The sequence below is a fragment of the Colletotrichum acutatum genome (genome assembly GCF_030867785.1).
Source record: "Colletotrichum acutatum strain CBS 112980 chromosome Unknown BDZ83scaffold_159, whole genome shotgun sequence".
Classification (NCBI taxonomy): domain Eukaryota; kingdom Fungi; phylum Ascomycota; class Sordariomycetes; order Glomerellales; family Glomerellaceae; genus Colletotrichum; species Colletotrichum acutatum.
In genome coordinates this window covers 41274-62908 of record NW_026849153.1, presented here as the reverse complement: position 1 = coordinate 62908, position 21635 = coordinate 41274, and the positions used below count along the sequence as shown (strand labels likewise).

Here is a 21635-nt window from a genome sequence, read left to right as displayed (position 1 = left end):
ACTGCTATGGAAGTACAAGGTATTTATAGGATTGCATTGCTATTCACCTGCTCAAGTTTGGCGAGAAGTCTTAGGCTTGTTGTATGTGTCTCTGTGTACAGGCGGGTATCTCTGACTATTGTGTAGCCAGTCAATAACACAACCAAACCCTCTTCCACCTCCATAAACGAACGCACAACAACTCAGCCCGTCTCAAAACCCTGAAGCCCTCAAGCCGTCGCCAAACGAGTTCACGGAACCGCGGACCTGGAGCGGAATTCCTCCCCCGTCATCCAGGTTCACCTTCTCCCCCGTCTTCTCCGCAGGATCCGCAACGGTGACGATGTAAAGCGGGGGAGAGCGCCGAAAGCCGATTCCGTTTGGCAGTCTCTCACCAATTATTCGTCCAGAGTCTCCAATTTCTCCAAATCCTCGGGAAAGAAAACGGGCATCGGGAAAGGAACACTCGGGAAAGGTGTAAGACATTGTCGGGAAAGAGAAGGACGGAAAAGAGCAAGAGCGTACTAGGACTCGGCAAAGAGACAAGAGCAGAACGTAGGCACTCTGAGCAATGAGGGTAACCCTTACTCACCGCGCATGGAATGTGTAATCGCCTCGTCTCCGGTTGGCTCACATGCACACTTGCGAAACCTAGCTGCCGGGGTACTGGACTTAATGGAGGACGCCATCCACGCATCTGGCGTCTGGCGGTCGTGGATTGGGGCGGGGGAAGCTTGCCGGGTGGGTAATAGCAGATGCGAGATCTTGGGGTAGTATGGACCTACTGCGTATTGAACCCATAGCAGGATGGCTATCTACGGGCTGAACGAGCCGGGAAAAGAAACGGGAACGCAAAGTCTGGGGTAAGCAGGTATTGCGGCGTCACTAACACATCCAAGTCCGCGTCCGTTCTCAACCTCCCTCTCTCTGTGTGTCCCCGCGAGTAGCCGCAGCGTTCCAACTCCCGCTTTCAAAGACCACCCGAAACAGGAAGGTTGGGCGGGCGCAAGCGTGATAAGACGGACCTGCGCCTTTGCCCGCCTCTTTTTTTACAGGCGCACATAGGTAGGTACTGGTAGTAATCAATGTCAGGCACATTACATTAGGGCAGGTAAGACGTGTTGCGCATGGGGACTGTGTCACTTGTTACACCTGATATTTTGGCACATCCACAGTGCTTCGTACTCGTCCCGCCTATCGTCATTTCTCCAATTCTGTAGACAGTGCCCGCCCGGTCCTTGCGGCGTGGGGTAACAGCGCACACCCGCCAGCGCCGTCATCTCATCCATTCCCGTCTTGGACCGTGGAAAGCCGATGGGCAGCAGGCCGGGAAAGGGTTGGGGAATGTGTAAGACAAATAAGAAGAGAGGTGCACCCCTCCTTCTCGCCGGGAGCTACGGATGAGACGTGAGGTGAGATTGATGTGAAGAAAAGGTCTGACTGCTGGAAAGAATTCACTGGGAAAAGAACCGAACTTGGTGTTTGACTTACTACCATATCGAACGATATCATCGAGTTTGGAGGAGTTTCACTGCTGCGTGAGACTCACTGAAAACTAAGCAAGAGAGACGGCACCTTCTTGGCATCACCGTACCATTGAAGATAAGAGGGAAAGAAACAGTGAATATGGAGACGAGTCATCTATGGGCCTGGCTAGGCCTCGCCGCCGTGGGAGGCGTGCTCTATGTAAGTTCCTCATCAATGGTTATCATTCACGCCAAGAAGCGGCTCTGCGAAGCCCCCATCTGCGCCTAGCAAGGACATGAAGGGATCTGATCTGACAGTCAACGATATAGGTCGCCGGTATCGTCGTGTACCGCATCTTCTTCCATCCTCTAGCAAAGTACCCGGGACCGCTCATCGCAAAGGTCACGGACGGATACCAGCTCTATCACGCCTGGAATGGCGATAGACATCTCGACTTTTACAAGCTTCACAAGCAATATGGTACGTCACTTACTCGTCTTCAGCACTATTGCAATCCATCCCTCAAACATATTGAGAATGGCGAGGAGGCATTGGCAGAGAGGGCAGAAGAGGCTGAGAAGGAGAGAGGAATCGGGAGAGAGCAGCAGAGACAGCACAACTAACACCCTCAAGGCAAAATCGTCCGCTTCGGCCCCAACTCAGTCTCCTTCAACTCCGCAACGGCACTCAAGGAAATTTACGGCTTCCGCTCCAACGTCGGCAAGGCAGAGTTCTACAACGCCTTTGTCCACCCTGCGCCCAATACCCACAACGCCCGCGACAAGGACGTCCACGCCCGCAAGCGCCGCGTCCTCGCCCACGGCTTCTCCGACTCGGCCATGAAGGAGATGGAGCGCTACATCATCGGCAACGTGCGCTCCTTTACCGCCGAGATTGGCCGGGGCGCGTCTGACGAGACAAAGGGGTGGTCGACGCCCAAGAATATGACGGACTGGTGTAACTACCTCGCCATGGATATCTTGGGAGACTTGTCGTTTGGGAAAGCGTTTCATATGCTCGAGGCGCCGGATAACCGGTTCGCATTGGACTTAATCGCCGCGGCGACCAAAAGGCATCTTTTGGTGAGTAGACAAGGCCGATAGACTTGTGTGAGAGGAACATGAACTGACGGACGACAGTGTGGTACCATGCCCATCGTAGACAAGCTCAAGCTCGATAAACTTCTTTTCCCGACTATTGCGGCCGGACGGGCGCGGTACATGGCCTATAGCAAGGCGCAGTTGACGGAGCGGACGAAGCTCGGTGAAGATACGGACCGACGCGACTTCTTCTACTACCTCCTGAAGGCGCGCGACCCGGAGACGGGATTGGGCTTCTCGACGCCGGAGCTCTGGGGCGAGTCAAACCTGCTGTAAGTCCATATTCCCCATCCGGCTTCGAGGCACCACGGAGATGAAAGCCAAAACTAACACGCAAATCAGTATCATCGCCGGCGCCGACACCACGTCGACAGCCATGGCAGCAACCCTCTTTTACCTCTCTCGCAACCCCGCGGCGCTCCAGCGCGCAACCGCCGAGATTCGCAGCAAGTTCTCCGAAGTCGAGGAGATCCGTCACGGCGCGACAATCAACACATGCACCTACCTCCGTGCCTGCATCGACGAGGCGATGCGTTTGTCCCCCTCCGTCGGCGGCCTCCTCCCACGCGAGGTTCTCGCAGGCGGCATGACAATCGACGGCGCGCATATTCCGGCAGGAACCGTCGTCGGCACACCGCACTACACGATCCATCACAACGAGGACTACTTCCCCTCAGCGTATGACTACGTTCCCGAGCGATGGATCGTCGGCGCGGCGAACCCGTTGTTTGGGGGCAGAGAGACGACCGAGGCCGACACGGCGAGGGCGCAGAGCGCGTTTTGTCCATTCTCGATTGGAGCCAGAGGGTGTATTGGCAAGGGGCTCGCGTATGCTGAGATGTCGACCGCATTGGCGAGGACGTTGTTCTTGTACGACGTGCGCAAGGCGGTGGGCGTACTTGACCCGGCCGAGGGACGCGCAGATTTGGATGAGGGCCGGAGGCGGGTCTCGGAGATGCAGTTGTACGACACGTTTACGAGTATGAAGGATGGGCCATTATTGGAGTTCAGGGCGAGGGCGTGAGAGCGAGGCCGGAGAGGTCGACATTGTTGTTTCTACCGAGGATGGCTTGGTTGAAGCTGGGGTCAGACAATCCCCACTGCTTCACCTTTGAAGCTGCGAGTTTGTGAAGTTGTCGTCATCGAGCGTCGAGAGAATTTAGTAGCACGTGTCAATTGATTCTCCTGCATGATGAGAACCAATAATGGCAGAGAATCTATCTCCTCGTTCCAAGGTACAGCGGTGGACCCAAAGGCTGGTGAGAGCTCCTCGCGAGAACTCGTCCGTCCGAACTTGCGCGCCATTCAGATCGTTCGAAAGCTCTCCCCGCTTGTCTGATTCCCCAACTGCCAAATTTAGTCTTTGTGGTCCGGCTCTTGATCGGCAGCGGGCATTTCCCTGTCAAGCATGTCGTCTCCGCTATTGTCTACTTTCTTTCGTATCTTTTCAGACTTTGTTTCGTTCGGCTCCCGGGGATCACGGAGCCGGGTCGTAGTGAAAGCTCTCTTCTCCACTTCCATGCAACGTCAACCACCCAGACTAGTATCTTGTGATCGCGCAGAACCGGCCTATTTGGGGATGCTTGGGCCGTTGAACGGTTCGACGAAGAGAGGGAGGGTCGGAGTGTGGGGAATACCAGCACTAAGAGAATCAGAGTTGGGGAGCCGGGATCCGTCGTTTTCCCCATCGGCATATTCGACAAGCGATGCGGGGGCGGGACGCAAGACTCTCTCTCTCCAGACTTCTGGTTGTCTCGAGAAGAGGCGGGAGCCGATCTCACGCCGTCCGGCACAACCTTGCTGTTCCTGGCGACAATATCGCCTGACTCCCTTGCGTCCACTCAGTGGTAAAACTTGGACCCTTGGCTTCGATCCCCGACAGTATGTCAGTCCCGGCTGTGCTCGTCTCCTCGGGCGAAAGCCGCCCCCGAGGTTCGTCGCTACCCTAGCAACTTGGTATCATGACCTGAGGGAGCACCCGAGAGATGCCCCGCTGCGGGCTGGGGGAGGCGGTCCAAGACTAGTCATGACAATGGCGACCGTTGATTCAAGGAACGTTGCACCCTCCCAAGGCTTAGCTACTGCCGCCAATGCTCGTGATGTCAGTGTCGTGTTCCTGGTCTGGCTGCAGGTCCCGCTCTCGGTCCGTGGGATGAGGTAGCAACGGCGAGTGCTGGATTGGAGCGGGAATGCCTCCGAGCTGCATGCTCTGTGAACTTTTGGGTCGTATAAGATCCCAATGGTTCCCGCAAGATGATGCCATTGCGACCTTCTCTGTAGTGATAGCTCCCATCTCAGACGCGTCGGTTTCTCAGCCAAAACTACCCGACACTATGAAGTTCTTCACCTCCCTCCTGGCCGTCGCCAGCTGCGTCGCGCCTCTTTGCGCCGCTCTTCCCCAGGCCAGACAGACCAGCTGGCCCAATGGCCCGCTTGTGACGGACGGTCGCTGGGCGGTAGATGCCGCTGGCAACCACATCCAGTTCGCTGGCACCAACTGGCCCGGCCATGGCGAGGTCATGGTCCCGGAAGGCCTGCAGTTCCTCTCTGTCGAGGGCGTCGTGTCCAAGATCAAGAGCATTGGCATGAACGCCATCCGTCTGACCTACGCCATTGAGCTCGTCGACCAGATCTACGCCAACGATGGCAAGGACATTGACATCAAGACCGCCTTCATCAACGGTCTCGGTGAGACCAACGGTACTGCCGTCCTCGCTCAGGTCCTGGCCAACAACCCTTCTTTCACGGAGGCGACCACCCGTCTCGAGGTAAGTTATCAGCTCTTTCGCGGCGTTTGACACCCGCTAACACAGGACCGTAAAGGTGTACGATGCCATTGCTGCCGAGTGTGCCAAGCAGGAAGTCTACATCCTCCTCGATAACCACATGTCCACCGGCAAGTGGTGCTGCTCTGGAAACGACGGCAACACTTGGTGGGGAGACCGCGAGTTCGATGCCGCCAAGTGGGTGCGCGGCTTGACCTACATGGCCAATCATGTAAGTGAATCGAAACGAGGCAGAATACTGTTGAACTCAAGCTGATAACCATTGCCAGGGAAAATCATGGACTGCCCTTGTCGCCATGTCTCTCCGCAACGAGCTTCGCGAGGCCACAGATAACGCCGAGCTGGTGGCTGCTTCGTACAACTGGCAGGATTGGTACAAGTACATCCAGGACGGCACCAACGCCATCAACGGCGCCAATCCTGGCCTTCTTATCTTCCTCTCGGGTCTCAACTACGACACGACTGTGGCACCCGTCTTCCGTGGCACGGCATTGACGCCCGGTAACGGCACGTTCCAGCTCTCTGACTTCGAGGGCTACGCCGACAAGCTTGTTCTCGAGATCCACAACTACGAGGGCTCTATCGGTAGCTGTGTGAGCTTGAGCAACAACCTGTACACCAAGGGCTTCCAGGCCATGAATGCATCGGACCCTGTGACAGTCAATGTCTTCCCCGTGGCGCTGACCGAGTTTGGCTTCAACATGAACGACAACACATACCTCAACACCTACTCGACATGCCTGGCATCGTACTTGCCCCAGATCCAGGGCAGCTTCTTCATCTGGGTTCTTGTTGGTAGCTACTACATCCGCCAGGGAACGCAGAACTTTGAGGAGTCGTGGGGTCTGTTGAACGCGGACTGGTCTGAGTGGAGGAACCCCAACTATGTTGAGCAGCAGCTGAAGCCCATGGTTGCCGGTGTGATTGGATAGATGGATTCCATGAAGTAGCTATAACTGATTTGGAGTGATGAAACCACGATTTCGGTTCTTAATTTGCTTTTGAATATGTGACTCGTAGAAAGAAAACTGTGGCGTCGACAAACTGGTAAAACACCGTACTTGCGAAAGCTAAGTAATATATATTCTTGGCTCTGAATTGCTAGGATTGGCCGAATCGATTTTCGATGGGACATAATGGTCAAACTCGAAGGCTGAGAAGACTCCCGTAGATGATGAAAACCCAAGTACAGAAATCTGAGCCATCTTGGTTCAGAAAATTAGGTGAATTCGAACGATTGGTGAGAAAGTCAAGAAATAATGCAGAATGCTTGTGGTGTAAGTGCACCTGTTTGGGCCAGAGGGCGCGAGGACAGTGCTTGCGCTTCGCACACTGCTTACGCACAGTACCTATTTCCCATTGGCTCACCACAGCGCGCTAGAGCCACGCGCCGGCAAGGCTGAGAAAGGCTGTCAACGATTTCTTTCTCGACGCCCAATCTTCGAGCTCTTTGGAGACTACAAGAGCTTGGTCCTTTGTCCACCGTCGAATTTCTGGCTAATCTCGAGCTCCCGGCACCTACGAAATGACATAGTCGCTGTCATCACACCATTTGCATTGCGAAACCGCCCGAACGACAATCAGAATGGTAGTCTGCAAGTTCTACGAGCAGGGGAACTGCAGGTACGGACGTACGTCACTCGCTGTGCACCCATCATTATCCCCTCGAGGAGTCTCAATCGCAAACTCGGACCGAAGAGGCTAATATGTGATATCGCAGAGAATTGCCGATTCGAGCATCCACGGTCGCAAAATAACAACCGCTTCGCAGCCTTTGGCCAAAACACAGGAGGAGGATTCAATCGAGGCGGCAACAATAACGATGGTTCGTCCAACAATTGCGGCTCCTAGGAGTTTAGAACGACACATTTTACTAACATGGAACCAGGGCTACCTTATTCGCTATCAAAGGAGACCATTGAGAAGGATTTGACATCGGAAGCGCCACAATGGATTTTGTCCGCTTATGGCCCCGGCAGGGATGCTCCGGAACAGCTCTTCGGAGGCAACTTGCGCGAGCAGAGTTTTGAGGAAATGAGACTCGTACACATGATGGCGGAAGCGTCTGGCAATCCTCAGCAAGCGGTAAGCCACCTTACCTAGATCTATAGGTCCATTAGCTGACGGACCCCCAAGCTCAATCAAGCACAAGAGCTATACCAGCAAGCCCAGCAACAAATGAAGACGGCAGTGGGCAACCTTGACGGCGCTATCCAATTCATCATTTCTGCCGAGCAAACGCACCCCAACAGGATAGATATTTGCAAGCAAGGCACATCGCCAGGCGGGACCACAGGGGAGTTTGCGGTTGGAAGACGGGGCGCCGCTTCTTCACAGCAGAACCCTTTCTCGTCAAATTCGAACGCAGCGACGTCAAACCCATTCTCCTCTAATAATACCAACACGACTTCTGCCTTTGGTGGCGGCGGTGGAGCTTCAACAGGGAGCGCCTTTGGCCAGACTGCGACCCTGGGGCAACGTACGAATCCCTTTGGCGCGCCAGCTTTTGGTCAAACATCGCAGCCATCGCAACCAACTTCAGCATTCGGTCAACCATCACAACCTACGTCGGCGTTCGGTGCCGCGAGTAGCTCCGCCCCGGCCTTTGGGCAAACATCGCAACCTACATCCGCCTTTGGACAACCCAGCGCGCTGGGAGGTGGCACTTCGGCCTTTGGCCAGGCCTCAGCCCTGGGTCAGAAGCCTAATCCCTTCGGCGCGCCTGCGTTCGGGCAGCCGGCACAACCAGCAGCGGCATCAGGGGGCAGTGCCTTCGGCCAACCATCTCAACTTGGCGGAGGCGGCAGCGCGTTTGGCCAAGCAAGTGCCCTTGGACAAAAGCCGAACCCCTTTGGAGGCGCGACGAGCGGTGCCAGCCCATTTGCCAGCGCTGGCAGCAACAATGCATCGAGTCCATTTGGTCAGGCTTCGCAGAATACGGCCAGTTCCAACCCCTTTGGGCAGCCCGCGCAGAATACGACACAAAATGCCAACCCTTTCGGGGCTCCAGCCCAGGCGAATCCAAGTCCGTTTGGTCAGCCAGCACAGCCTGCGACGACAAGTGCATTCGGACAACCGGCCCAGATTGCATCTTCCAATCCCTTCGGTCAGCCGTCTCAGGCGCAACCGGCGGCGAGCAACCCCTTTGGTGCGAAACCCGATGCGCAGCCCAGCGCCTTCGGCCAGCCGGCAGCGACTGCTCAGCCAACACAGTCTACGCAGCCTGCCAGCGGGTTCGGCCAGCCGGCTCAACTTGGCCAGAAAACGAACCCCTTTGGACAGAACAATGCGTCTCCGTTCGGCCAGCCGTCCGGTGGCCTCGGAGTGGGCGGATCAGCGCCAAACCCATTCGGAGGTCAGACCGCTGCACCAGCTGCGCCCGCCGCGCAACAAGCGGCGGCGCCTGGGAGCGGACCGTATCCACCGGGGAGCTCGAGGCAGCATCCACCCGTGTCGAGCTACAGCTCCAAGGATATGAACGGGCGCTTATCCAATTGGAAGGGTAAGCCCGTCACCTACCAGGGCAATTTGCCCGGCATCCGGGCTTTCAACGGCGCGTGGACGAGGATATGGTTTCCGGATGGTCCGCCAAACTACTACAAGGATACTGAACTACCCGACGAGTCGTATGATGACAAGTCGAAGCAGCAGTGGCAGTCGTTTACGCAGACTGGCAAGTTTGAGGGTCTTATGCCCGAGTTGCCTCCTAAGAGAGAGTCTTGTCTTTGGGATCTGTAAAGGGTGTGGGCGGGAACAGGAGAGAGGATGCAAGGACCGAAAGTGGTCTATCTGTACTTGTGTAAAGGGGGCTGGCATTGCACGGCGTTGATTTCAAAAAGGATCAGTTGGTGACCGGGGGTTGGGGCATCTGGCTGAGCATGTGATATTATGGTGCTCATACTGCACTCTAGTTGGGCACAAGTTCCCAAACATTGAGTATCTTCCTCAACATCCTGACTCTCGCAATCCTTTGTACCCATTGCCCTTGACTTCACAGCCACTATGGCCAAGATCACAGTAAGTAATTCAACTGGGCTTCATGCATATTCATACGACACATCCCAGGAGAGGAACTTAAGATGGGGGGTCATCAGTTGATTTGGGTGGTATCTAGACCGCCTCACTCGTCCCGCCACCATTGCGTAGCTGCGTTGAGAGGAAAACCTTTCAGCCATCCCTCGTCGCTGGCTTAGCAACGCGGCATTCCCAAGTCCGAAGCCCATACCGTTTCGTCCCGCCTACAACAACAACAACTCGTCTTTACAACATTTTTTTGTTTCGGAGCTTGGTTTCCAATCGCTTATGCGGCAATGGTGACCTCGACCTCGACACCGGCCTCGATGTTGATGATGATCTGCTTGACGATCTCGGTGGGGGCGTTGAGGCTAGGTTTTCGTCGTTAGCACTTTTGTTCAAATCTCGACTACTCGCAGGTCGCGCAACGCATGCCGACGGAGGGCGGCAAGAGGGAAAACTCACTCAATGAGACGCTTGTGGATGCGCATCTCGAAGCAATCCCAGGTCTTGGAACCCTCACCGCAAGGGGTCTTGCGGGTGGTGACCTTGAGGGTCTTGGTGGGCAGGCGGACGGGGCCGGAGACGCGGAGGTCCTTTGACTTGGCGCGCTCAATGAGCTCGGCGCTGACCTTCTCGAGGGACTGGACCTTGCGGGAGGAGAGGGTGATGCGGATCTTGTGCGTCTTGGGCGCCTCGCCGAAGTCCTTGTCCTTGTTGTAAGACATTTTGAAGTGTTGTTGTTCGGTGAACGGGTGGGAGTTGGGTGGTAGGTTAGGGAGAGATTGATTCCTTCACGACTCGAACGGCTTGGTTGCGGCAAAGTGATGAAGGCTGATGATCTTTCTGGCTATCAAGGAGCTTGCAGTCGGAGGGAATTGCGATCGCGAACTTTTTTTCGTGGGGTTTGGAAAGTAGGGCTTTACCGAGTGGTGTGACTAAGCCTAGGTAAGTTTAGCGCAAAAGTGGGAGGTCGAAAAAAAGATACGTACTTTTGAAGTCGACCATTTGCGGCGGCAAGAAGCAAACAGGCGTAGAGAAAGAACGAACCCCACCATGGAGGTACCCACTTCCGCATTCGCAGCTCCGCCGAAAGCTCACTGCATGGCCCGGCTGGGGAGAGGCACCGACGTCAATGAATGAATCATCCGGCGAGATCTGAGAGAACGACATCTCACGGTCAGCCGCCTCACTTCACCTCATCGCCACCTCAAAACGCGTTGCAAAAACTCCCCGGATGCGCAATCACGACCCGACGTTGAGCTCTTCCTAAGAGCATTCTGCTATTCTTGCATCCCGCGATAGAATCCCTCTCATTTCTGAGAACATCTTACCCCGCCAGTTCCAGCGCTCATCTCACATAGGATCTCACTCACCACTTCACGAACCCTAGAGCTCCAGCAACCATGGCAACCTCTCTCCCGCCCCTGGCCCCCTTCCCCACGCCATCGTGGCGCGCAAAACTTACACCCCAAGAATGGGAAGCCCTTCTCGAAGCCTGGACAACGCTCACACAAGTCTACCTCTCCCTCTCAGATAAAGACCTCTCCCGCGCCGCCGCAAAAGAAGACGCCTCCATCCCAGTCTTTCTCTCCTCCTTCACAACACAAGTCGCCGAAGTAGGACCCTTACCCATCCTAGGATCCTCTTCCTCTACGACATCAAAAGCCCTACTCAGGTCGGCATTCACACTCACATCCCGCCTCCTCACAAACCCGACAACACCACCGCCAACACCCCTAACAACAGCCCCCTTCCTCTGCGCCTTTTCAAAGCTCTACCGCAAAAATGCACCCCTCACCCTCTCAAAAGCCTTTACCCTGCACGCCAGCGTCCTCGAGCACCCCCTAGCAGGCCTGAAGAAGTCGCTCGCGCAATCAATGGAAGCAGGTCTCAAAGCAGACCTCAAATCCCTCGAGGCTCGCCTCGCGAACCTGAACCACTTAATCCACGCCTCCCCGCACTCAGCAGCCTTCTTCCTCGCCGGCTCAGACTTCTTTGACGGCCTGGTCACGGCCTTCAAGATCACGAACCCGCCGCTGCGCAAGGTCCTCGTCGCGACGATGTACCTCTGCCTCATCGGCCTGACGGAGGGCGAGCAGCCCCGCTTCGGCATGCTGGCTGACGTGTTGTTCTCCTTAAAGTCCGCTGCCGAGACGCACAGGGTCGGCCCGTTGAACGTGAATGACTCCCTCGTGGCGGAGCTGGTCACCGTCACGCCGGTGCTGAAACAGCTGTCCAAGAGGGCCGAGGAGAAGGGCGCGGCTTCAACGGCGTTGAAGTCACGTATTTCGGCGCTGGAGGGGTTCAAGAAGCCCGGCGGCGGAATGATGCGGCCAAAGAGACTCGTGAAGAGGAAGGTTGACAAGGGCAAAGGGAAAGATGCCGCGGAAGAGGGACAGGTTCAGGCGGAGTTGCACATGCACCGGCAGAGCCAGATTTCACTCATTCAAGATCTGTTTCCGGATCTGGGGTCAGGGTTCATCTCGAAGCTGTTTGACGAATACGGCGATAATACGGAGATTGTTACGGCTCATTTACTAGAGGACTCGTTGCCTCCGCACCTCGCGGCGATGGACCGCTCTGCTCCGTTGTATGTTTCCTCTGTTTCTTTACTTGAATATGGTAAGGCTAACGATGTCACAGATCCCCCACCTTGGAAAGAAGGAAAAGCCAGCTTGAACCCAGACCAACGCCACCGCAATTACCTGAACGCCACAATGTGTTTGACGACGATGAACTCGACAGACTGGAGTTGGACGTTTCCAAGCTCCACTTTGGAAAGAAAGGGCCTGAAAAGACCGCCGACGATGTGCTTAAGGACAGATCCACTGCACCGAACAAGGCAGCCATTTTATCAGCACTCGCCGCATTCGACTCGGATGATGACGAACGTGACGATACCTACGACGCAGACGATGTTGGGGGCACGGTCGACAACGCCAATGAGGAGGCCGACGGCCAAAAGGATGCTAGTGAAGAAACACTGTACAAGGCCTTCCAAGCCGACCCCAGTGTATTTGACAGACAGGCTTCGACGAGGAGAGGTCAGGCGAGAGGAAAGTTGAGGGAGGAGACGGGCATGACGGATGAGGCCATTGAGGGCTGGGCAGTGATGTTGGCGAGGAACCCGGGTCAAAAGCGACGGCTCGAGGCCAAGTACAGCGGCTCCGCTGCATTTACTGGTACCCAGACTGAGATTCTGTCAACGGCATGGCGAGCCAGTCCGGCTGGCTCTGGCGCCGAGGACTCTGAAAATGGTGGTGGCAGCTCCTCACGTGGTGGCGGAGGCGGCCGTGGACGAGGAGGTCGCGGACGTGGTGGAAGAGGGGGCGGGGGCCGCGGAGGCGGTAATGTGGCCGGTCCTACTGGTGAAAAGGAGACCGAGGCCGCGCGGAGGAGAAAGGAAGCCAGCAAGAGCTCTCGGGCAAACCACAATCGCCGCGATCAAAGAGCAAAGAAGATGGCGAGAGGTGGATTCCCTGGCTGATGTCGGATATCTCACTCGGCCTCGGAATAGCATAATTAATGCAACCTTTGCCTCTTGGTATTATGACTTGAACTTCGTGCCAACGGAACTGCGGCTGCTCGCTTGCTGGAGCCGCGCTCTGTTGTCCCCGTGAAGTCGTCTCCGTAGAGATCCTCTGCGCTCAGGGTCAGGGCGTACGGGCTTTTGATATCTACGATACCTGGGGTCCCAGGTTGTGGCGTGAAGGAGAATGGGTGAGCGGCGGAAGGTGACATGATGCTGGTGAATGAGGAACCGACTTCCTCGACGCCAGTGGCCCGCGCCCAGAATGCATGGTCCTTCGGTGTCGCCAGCTCTGATGTTCCACAGATCGAGGTTAAGTCTCCGTGATCGCTTTCGTGGCGTCCGATCATGGATTGGAGTGACTCGCGAGAACTCCGTCGGCTGTCGAGGTAGGTTCGTAGATCGTAGCATTGTCGACAAGTGGGGTAGACTGGATAACATTCCGATTCATCCCGGTACTGCGGGAGCTGAGGTCGACCTTGCTCGCCACATTTCTCCTGAATATCGTCAAATAGATCGCCGATGGGGGTGAAATACGTCAGGCGAGGGCCACTACCCCAGTATTTGTTGCGGCCCCAAAGCTGGCCGACCAAGGCATTAGTCTCAGCGTCGACAATGGCAGCGCCGCTGTCGCCCTCCACGCCTATGCCTCCACGGATCCACCCTTCTTCATCGTCGTAGGGGCACGGCTCTTCAATATACCACTCGCGCGTGGCTCTGCCAGTCCCGTTCATCTCGGCGCTGATGTACTCTGGGATGTCACAAACCTCCCCCCTTTGCTGGCCAGATGTTCGACCCGTCGATATCACTGACGCCCCCGGCACAACAGCGCTTGTTGTTTTGACTGGGATCTCCTTGAGAAGAGGCATGGTCTCCGAGGGGAATCGGCGGAGGATATTCGCTTGACTTGTCTTGGAGGCTATGAGAGCCCAATCAGTCGCGACAAGAGGGGGCTCCTTGTCGCAGTCTTCCCAGTAGGGATGATGGGAAATGCGAGTCGTCTTCAGGTCGAGTCCTGATGTGGCGGTAAGGCTACCTAGAGCAAAGTCTGTCTCAGGCAGCGTATCGTGCCTTTCTTCTATGCAACGGGTCCGGTCATTGGGGGATGGGTGTTGAACGTTGACCGACTTTGAGTTCTGGTATGCTTCCACGAAGGGGTGGAAGTTGGCAAGCCAGTAGCTGCCGCCACCGATGAGCAGACAGGGCCCCAATGTTGACGTGCTTTCCTCGAACTTTGCACCGCCTTCGATACCAATGCTGTCGCCCATGCACGGATCTTTGAAGTAGTATGGGTTCTTGGCCATGCAGATATCATCTGGCATCTCCTTGCTCAACCCTCTCGCCCAGACACAAGGGACAATGGAGCCCTTGACGAAGAGGAACTTGACGCCGTCTCGATGACTCTCGGGTAGAAGGTCTCTAACGTGTGCTGCAATAATAACCTTGCGAGCTCGCGAGGGTAAATCGCCTTCGATCATGATGCGGATTTGCCGCGTGCCCGGTGTCCTACCACGAGGGGCGGCGATGCCGTGCTTGGGGCCACACCATTTTGGGATGAACTCGGAGAGAAATGGTAGAATTGCATGCTCCCACACTATAGGAAAACTCGCGTTGTTGAGTAACTGTGCCAAAAGAGACCGGGACAAGTCGCTTGGGCTGTCGGCTGCGAGAGGAGTTTGCCCTGCCAATGTCAGAATACCGGCCTCGTGAGTTGGAGCTAGGATCAGCCACCTTTGTGTGCTCTTTCTCTTCTATACCTCCTCTCAAAAACATCCCTCAGCTTTTCTCGACACTTCTTTTTTGATATCGCGACGGACAGTATCTGTTTCAAAGCTCGTTCTTCCAGGCTGTCTTTCTGGTTCGGTCCTGTATCGCGAGACGAGGATGGCGTAGCCATGGTATGGGCGAGAGGCTTCGGCTCCGAAAGTGGCACCTTCGGTTTCCCCTTGTCATTGCCCTCGGCAGCTGGATGAGCACATCTTAAATGACTCTCGAGGATCTGTTTGGTCTGGAACGAGCTCTCGGTGCATCCAGGGGCTGGGCAGACGAGGAGGTGCTCCAGTTTGACGTGCCAAGTGAGGCCGTCCTTTGAAGAAAAGCTGGGTTGTTCGCAGCCTCCCCAGTTGCAGGTGTAAGTGTGGACCGCCTTGAAATGCAAGGCCAAGTCTTGTTCTTGGTCAAAGGTTTCGTCACATTGGTGGCCCAAGCAAATAAAACGGCTTTGAGCTCTGGCGGTAGAGGCGGTAGAATCAGTAGACCTTTCAGCGGCACGCCGAGTCGTGGAATGGTTTGTCGAGGCAGTCTTTGTAGTCGGCCATTCATACGGAAAGTCAATCTGTGTGGGCGATACACCAGAGCCAGCAGATGAAGGCTGGGAGACAACGGAAGAGGAAGAGTATGTAATACTGGACACTGTGCTCAATGCCGGGGCAGGAGACGCCTGCGCAAGTGATGAGGCAGGCTGAAAGCTATTGAAAGCAAATGGATCACCGATGGGCAAAGGCTTCCCGAGCCGCTGTTCTACCTCATTCACTCCATGGCTCTGGGACCAGGCGTTCTCGCCGTAGATGGAAGGTTCATGGTACACGCCCTCGAAGGAAGAGTCCTCGGCAGGCGCCCAGTAGGGCAGAATCGAGGCAAAGTTGTCAGCATCTGATGGCGGGACGCCTGCAGCGAACAAAGCTCCTTGGTGGGTAGGCGACTGCCGTCGGATCCTTTTTGGCGGTGGCAGGTTGAATGCCTCTCGAGGAAGAGGCATGGTGAGAGATGACTTGGTGGTGTCGACTACGGTTGACTTACACCGGACGCCAAGCCAGTGGTTATTGTGAACGGACCGCGAAGGATGGTCTCGACGAAAGTCAATTCGTGGACATTCGACTTTGGAGATTGTTATAAGGCAGAAAGAGAGAGCTCAGAGAGCAATGAGATGGCGGACGGGTGAGAGGGAGGCAAGCGGCCTCCAAGAAGGGGCGGCGGCAGGCGGGTGCGGCACAGCTCTTAGTCTGGTTGCCTGATCTGACTGCCGCCCTTTGCCAGCCGATTGGCACTGTATGTTGAGTGCAACTGTCTCCCAAAGCACGGTGTCAGAAAGTTGGTATACTATGTGGATCAGATCACCCCTCCCTCTCACTCTCACTCTGATTAAAGATGGCGAACCACCTCATTCACCATCACTGAATATTGTTCATGTGTAAGATTCATCACCAGACCGTCAAATACTACGGAAGTATGTGAGAGCTCATATTCATATAAGAAAACTGTGCCAAGTACAATATCCCCATCTGGTCTCATGCAACCGGCTTCTTCCAGACATTTCACTTTCTCAGTGACCCGAGTTGACGAGAAGCTGAGAAAGACTCGACGACAGGCAGAAGAAAAAGATGATAATCACTTCATTGGCACGAGAGATTCAAATAAAACGACGCTGTTCAAACGAGCTGATTCCCCAAATCCTGGTTTCCCCCGTGCCCCTCTGCGCTCCTCATCTTGAATGGAAGCCAGGTGATTACCTGAGTTTTACGTTGTTTACATCAATTGAGATGAAACTTCAATTGAGCGTAAGGTCACCACGAGCTTCATGATCTGAAGGCTTCAAGATGAAGTGTGGATTGAGTTGATCATGTAATATCACTGACCCCATCGAACATTCCTTGATTCCCTCTGAGCTCTTGTCAGCTTACCATCTTCTGGCCAGATCTCTCTTCTCAAAGCCTTCGTGTAGTATTTGAACGATGGAGGGCTTCTCTGAGCTTGACTTCAATGATCTCTGGGTGCTCGGCGTTGAATCTCAGCCTCCACTCCGCCATTCGATGAGACTCATGTAAGGCAGCATAACCCCGCCCACTCCCGAGTCCCGCAATTCGAAATATGAGCCAAGATGTATGAATAATCCTCACCTGAAGAAGTGATCCCACGAAGCCCGGAGTCTGGACCCTTTATTCACCTCCGACTCCTCACCCAAAGCCCACCCTCGGAGCTCGGAGCATCACCGATAGTGACCAACCATGGTAACATCGGCTCTCCGAGTTGAGCTTATTTTACCACAGGGCTAAGCGAATCAAGGCAAATCTCCACGGCCTCCCACCCATCCCACCGCAAAGTACAGACAACACGAAAGTTTCCATCTCACAAAGCCCTTAGCAATGGCTGCAATGTATGGTGCCTGCATGCCCAGCTCCACAAAGATTGATTAGATGAGCTGATAAACTTCGCACCCCCGTCCTTCTACCAAGTGAGTCTTTTTCAACGACCTGCCGCTTTCGGGAATACGGGCAGAAGTCAAGGGAAACACGGTTCCTGCCAAGTCCTCGGAGTTACATCCGTCTTTACGACCCTGAACTTTTGCCGTTGCGTTCCGGTTATCGGTTGACTGGCCCATAAAACTGTAATTAATAGGCAATTTGGTTGATCATTATGATCTTGGATCTGATGGGTGCGGTTCCAGCTCGTATCGTGGAACCCTGTCGCTACTTCAAAGTTCCATCCTGTATTGCGAGATCGTGTAAGATGCTGAACTGGATAAATAGAAGGAGATGGGCCCTTGGGGGGCCTTGATCTTGAAGAGGGGCTTAAGCAACAGCTCCCGACTGCTTGTCTCTCGTGAGATTCTGAGATCGATTGTCAACTTGCCGATCTTAGTCGAGCTCACTACAATGGCTCGCGTTTCCGGAATCCTCCAAGCGGCTCTTGTCGCAGCCGCTGCCGTCTCACCGGTCACGGCAGCCGAGGGTGGCTTCGCCAGCGGCCGCACCCGCCTCACAGCCCCGGCTTCCGACGCTGCTTCCGGCCGTTACATCGTCGAGCTCCAAGACTCGACCGGCCCCAGCACCCGCCAGGACTCTTCTGTCGGCGACTCCATTGTCGGCCAGATCTCATCCCTCGGCTACGAGGCCACCGTCAAGGAGGACTTCTCCGCCATCTCGGGTCGCTTCAGGGGCGTCTCCGTCGAGATTGCAAACGACGATTCGTCCGGTGTCGTCGACGACATCAAGAGCCTGCCGGGCGTCGCCAATGCCTGGCCAGTACAGCCCATCACCCTGGACGTCTCATTCGAAGTAACCACGGGAACGAAGAAATGGAACCCTCACGTCGCGACCCGCGTCAGCGAGCTTCACGATCGCAACATCACCGGCGCCGGTCAGCGCGTCTGTGTCGTTGACAGCGGTGTAGATGTGTCGCACCCAGCTCTGGTCGGCAAGATCGCCGGCGGAAAGAACCTCTTCGAGGAGAATTCTACCGCCCTCACGGACTGCGCTGGTCACGGAACCTTTGTCTCGTCCATCATCGCCGCTTCTAACCAGGACTTTGCCGGAGTCGCGCCCGACTCGGAGATTTACATGTACAAGGTCTTCGGCTGCGAGGATGCGACATCCAACGACATGGTTCTCAAGGGTATGCTCGCTGCTGACTCGGATGACTGCGACATCATCTCCGTTTCCATCGGCAGCAACACTGGCTACGTCAACTCGGTTCTTTCTCGTGTTGCCAGTGAGATTGCCCAGGATAGACTCATTGTGATTGCTGCTGGTAACTCGGGTGCGATGGGACCTTATTTCGCCAGCTCCCCTGCTGCTGGCCGCGGTGTCGTCTCTGTCGGCTCCGTTGAGGCAGCGCAGACCTTGGGATGGCCTGCAACGATTGTCTCGTCTGGCGGCCAATCTCTCAACATCTCGTATGTCACTTCTGACGGCAACAAGTTCAACAGCACTATCGATGTGCCCATTGTTCTCGACAAGGGCGACTCCTGCAACATCGCCGGCTCCGGTCTCGACTCTACCGCTGTTCTCGCAAAACGTGGTGTCTGTGAGCCAGCTGGATCATACTCCTCCATCGCCAGCGCCGGATACGGCTACGGAATCCTGTATGACTCTTACAATCAGGGCGCGTACTACATGGCTGACGTTGTCGCTTGGTCTGACACCCTTAAGCTCATGGCTGTCACCACTGCTTCAGTTGGGGAGTGGGCGGCCGAGCAGATTGCCAAGAACTATACCCTTCACTTGAAGATCCAGGCAGATGCTCAACCAGCCGCTTTCGCCGCTGAGGTTCCTAGCGCCGGCCAACTCTCAACCTTCACATCGTGGGGTCCGACCTACGAGAACGACTTCTCCCCCATCATCTCCGCACCCGGTGGCGTGGTCTACGGCGCTTTCCCCGACGGCAAATTCGCCATCTCTTCCGGAACCTCGTTCGCTACCCCCTACATTTCGGGTGTTGCTGCTCTGTGGTACGCGCATGCCAAGAAGGACAGGGCAGAGTTTGTGCGCAGACTCACGTCAACTGCTCTGGCACTGCCTGCGTTCGAATCCATCGACGGCAAGATTCTCGACGAGGTTGCGTCCCTTGCTCAGCAGGGCGCGGGTCTTGTTGATGCAGCCAAGCTATTCGACTTCACTACCGTCCTTCTTTCCGAGCCGACTCTATCCCTGAACGACACGGACAACCGTGTCAGCGCTCACACTATCCGCATCCAGAACACCGGATCAGAGGAAGTGACTTACAATATCTCTCACATTGCCGCTTCGACAGTCTCATCCAGAAACAGCCTCTTGTACCCTAACACCTACTACCCACCTCTGGTGCCCACTGCTGGATCCTTGACTGAGGGAAAGACTATCACAGTTGCCGCAGGTGAAACTCAAGAGATCGAGATCACCCTATCCGCTCCCGACGTCGCTCCTGATAGCGGCGCTCTGTGGAGTGGCAAGATTCTCCTCGCTGGTTCCAACAACGAGTTGCTGACAGTGCCGTACATTGGCATCGAGGCGTCGACCTATAACTGGACTGCTCTGCATCACGAACCAGAGTCGTACCGTTATGACGATACCGATGGCATCCTGTACCCACTTGACTATCAAGGCAAGGCATACCACCCCGCTGACGGTGACTCGCCTGAGACCTACTTCGCCTTCCGCTACGGCACCTATGAGTTCTCCGTCGATTTGGTCGGTATTGACTGGAAGACGGAGCAATTCGCGTATCCTCCGCAACACGGCTCAGGCTCGAAGGCGTGGCTTGGCTCCGTCAGATCCCAGCCCCTCGCCGACGGAGGCTACATGGACTTCCCCATGAGAGAGATTGTGCGCTTCAACTTGGGTAGCTACGTGACTTTCCGCTCTTTTGCGAACGGTACTGCCATCCCGTCTGGAAGATACCGCATCTTCACCCGTGCCCTGCGCATATTTGGCGATGCCGCCAAGCCTGAAGACTGGCAGCTGTTCCTTTCTGATCCGTTCTCTATCCAACTCGGAAGCGATCCTATCCCGGGCCAGAATGCCACATGGACCTCTAGCCTCCCATCGTCAACAGCTGCTGCGACTACCGCCACTACCGCTGTGCCCACCGCAACTTCGGCCCCAACAACGACTGCCCCTATTTCCGTGCCAGGCACAACCACGACGCTCACAGCCACCGCCACGCCCACCGGTCTCGAAGGCGCCTTCACCTCCCTGAAGCTCCAGAGGCTGAAAGAGGACACGGCCTTCGTTATTGACCCTGCAGCATGGATGGAACTCCACATCCAGATCTCGATGCCGTCACCTGTCGCCGCTGATTCCGTCCTTACATTCGCCGTTCCAGCCGAGATCACCGACATCGCAGAAGGCTACCAGCTCTCGGCGTCCGGCGCCCAAGCCGGCGATACATCCTTCGACCCGGTGACTCGGTTATACACCATCGCGCTCGGCGAGTGGACAACCTGGAACAAGAACATGGTCGGCGACTTCTTTCTCATGTGCCGCTTCACACCAGAGTTTGCCGCTTCTATGAAGCAGGGCACCTACATCGTGCAGTTCCCTACTGTCGGCAAGGTCTGGGAAGCACCCGTGTACTACACAGCCGTCGACCGCTCTGTCGTTTACGAGCGGCTTTCTACCGCTCCATACGACGGCACATCGCTGTACACGGCCGAGGTAGAGGTTCCTGCCTCCTTGGGACCGTGGGACTTTGTCCGTCTGACGACGTCTCACTCGGCTGATTCCGACGGATTCGTCTGTGCCAACTCTAGCGTGGTGATTGGAGAGACTCTTGATGCCGAGAACCGCATTGCGAGTTTCACTGATGTCACGGCCTCGGCCACGGAAGTTTGCAACGTGAAGAACTTTAGGGCAATGTACAACGAGACTTTGACAGGCGATGATGTTCTTCGCTTTACGGTGGGCAGCATCCAGGGCAACCGCGACCAGTGGACACTGAATGTGGTTTATCTGCTGGATGTTCAACTTTCCAATGGAACCTTGGTGTTGTATGACCAGAGAACGCTCGAGTTTGAGAAGAGCCCGCGCTTGAGGTCGTTCAACTTCAACGCTTTCTCTGGCGAGAGGGCCTAAACAGTTGTCTCTTTAGAATCTCAGACTAGATTAATTCCCTCGATATTATTTCATAGACGCAATCAACCTGGTACCAACCTCTTCTTCCTGGTAGTCTCCCGTTGTAACCTCTTACTGAGTACATCATATCGCCACTTTCGATCTTCATTGCAGGGAAAGCCAAGTTTAACTACAACCTTGAGTGGTATGAACCCTGAAAACCCGTTTAGCATGTGAGCTGGACTCAGCTGGGGCAGTTCCGAAAGCCAAGACTCCAAACTCACCATTTACATAACAATCTCGTATATCAAACTTTGTGGGTCGCATTCGTGTGGGTGGGTTCTCGGACATGAAGAGCCCCATTGAGCAGTCTCGTCCCGGCTCCCCACAGGGATCCTGATTATCAGATGATCTGATTAGATTAGATGGCATGAGAAGCATAACCGCTCGA

At 55.4% G+C, this 21635-nt stretch overlaps 8 protein-coding genes across 8 annotated transcripts; 6 read left to right on the top strand and 2 right to left on the bottom strand.

Moving 5' to 3' along the window:
• Positions 1-1605: 1605 nt before the first annotated feature.
• On the top strand, positions 1606-3570 carry BDZ83DRAFT_590792 (cytochrome P450; the record flags this gene model as incomplete). The annotated part of the gene is made up of 5 exons (XM_060506367.1): positions 1606-1683; positions 1776-1926; positions 2080-2528; positions 2586-2818; positions 2889-3570. 5 exons carry the CDS (start codon positions 1606-1608, stop codon positions 3568-3570), a joined length of 1593 nt encoding a protein of 530 aa, XP_060359104.1.
• Positions 3571-3762: 192 nt separating this feature from the next.
• BDZ83DRAFT_111365 (uncharacterized protein) lies at positions 3763-4782 on the top strand. The gene has a single exon (XM_060501090.1). The coding sequence runs from the start codon at positions 3955-3957 to the stop codon at positions 4705-4707; it is 753 nt and encodes a 250-aa protein (XP_060359103.1). The 5' UTR covers positions 3763-3954; the 3' UTR covers positions 4708-4782.
• Positions 4783-4879: 97 nt separating this feature from the next.
• Positions 4880-6264, top strand: BDZ83DRAFT_757319 (beta-1,6-galactanase; the record flags this gene model as incomplete). Its single annotated transcript, XM_060514879.1, has 3 exons — positions 4880-5314; positions 5370-5543; positions 5602-6264. 3 exons carry the CDS (start codon positions 4880-4882, stop codon positions 6262-6264), a joined length of 1272 nt encoding a protein of 423 aa, XP_060359102.1.
• A 432-nt stretch (positions 6265-6696) lies between these two features.
• Positions 6697-9270, top strand: BDZ83DRAFT_639604 (uncharacterized protein). The gene is made up of 4 exons (XM_060509440.1): positions 6697-6963; positions 7053-7157; positions 7221-7417; positions 7469-9270. Exons 1-4 carry the CDS (start codon positions 6918-6920, stop codon positions 9068-9070), a joined length of 1950 nt encoding a protein of 649 aa, XP_060359101.1. The 5' UTR covers positions 6697-6917; the 3' UTR covers positions 9071-9270.
• Positions 9271-10289, bottom strand: BDZ83DRAFT_639602 (40S ribosomal protein S20). Its single transcript, XM_060509439.1, has 2 exons — positions 9812-10289; positions 9271-9717 (listed from the first exon to the last, which is right to left on the bottom strand). Exons 1-2 carry the CDS (start codon positions 10072-10074, stop codon positions 9633-9635), a joined length of 348 nt encoding a protein of 115 aa, XP_060359100.1. The 5' UTR covers positions 10075-10289; the 3' UTR covers positions 9271-9632.
• Positions 10290-10410: 121 nt separating this feature from the next.
• Positions 10411-13304, top strand: BDZ83DRAFT_710824 (CUE domain-containing protein). Its single transcript, XM_060511593.1, has 2 exons — positions 10411-11939; positions 11993-13304. Exons 1-2 carry the CDS (start codon positions 10753-10755, stop codon positions 12834-12836), a joined length of 2031 nt encoding a protein of 676 aa, XP_060359099.1. The 5' UTR covers positions 10411-10752; the 3' UTR covers positions 12837-13304.
• Positions 12872-15636, bottom strand: BDZ83DRAFT_757315 (uncharacterized protein; the record flags this gene model as incomplete). Its single annotated transcript, XM_060514878.1, has 2 exons — positions 12872-14559; positions 14610-15636. The coding sequence occupies 2 exons, from the start codon at positions 15634-15636 to the stop codon at positions 12872-12874; spliced, it is 2715 nt and encodes a 904-aa protein (XP_060359098.1).
• Positions 15637-17530: 1894 nt separating this feature from the next.
• On the top strand, positions 17531-21205 carry BDZ83DRAFT_590842 (alkaline elastase YaB; the record flags this gene model as incomplete). The annotated part of the gene is made up of 1 exon (XM_060506370.1): positions 17531-21205. The coding sequence occupies one exon, from the start codon at positions 17531-17533 to the stop codon at positions 21203-21205; it is 3675 nt and encodes a 1224-aa protein (XP_060359097.1).
• Between the last annotated feature and the right edge of the window lie 430 nt (positions 21206-21635).

Bases quoted from the DNA above. Each gene is read 5' to 3' on its own strand.
- BDZ83DRAFT_111365 (XM_060501090.1), top strand. From the start codon at position 3,955: ATGTCGTCTCCGCTATTGTCTACTTTCTTTCGTATCTTTTCAGACTTT.
- BDZ83DRAFT_710824 (XM_060511593.1), top strand. From the start codon at position 10,753: ATGGCAACCTCTCTCCCGCCCCTGGCCCCCTTCCCCACGCCATCGTGG. The intron at 11,940-11,992 runs GTATGTTTCCTC...ACGATGTCACAG, and splicing joins ATGGACCGCTCTGCTCCGTT to ATCCCCCACCTTGGAAAGAA.
- BDZ83DRAFT_639602 (XM_060509439.1), bottom strand. From the start codon at position 10,074: ATGTCTTACAACAAGGACAAGGACTTCGGCGAGGCGCCCAAGACGCAC. The intron at 9,718-9,811 runs GTGAGTTTTCCC...ACGAAAACCTAG, and splicing joins ATCCACAAGCGTCTCATTGA to CCTCAACGCCCCCACCGAGA.
- BDZ83DRAFT_639604 (XM_060509440.1), top strand. From the start codon at position 6,918: ATGGTAGTCTGCAAGTTCTACGAGCAGGGGAACTGCAGGTACGGAC. The intron at 6,964-7,052 runs GTACGTCACTCG...GTGATATCGCAG, and splicing joins GGGGAACTGCAGGTACGGAC to AGAATTGCCGATTCGAGCAT. The intron at 7,418-7,468 runs GTAAGCCACCTT...CGGACCCCCAAG, and splicing joins CTGGCAATCCTCAGCAAGCG to CTCAATCAAGCACAAGAGCT.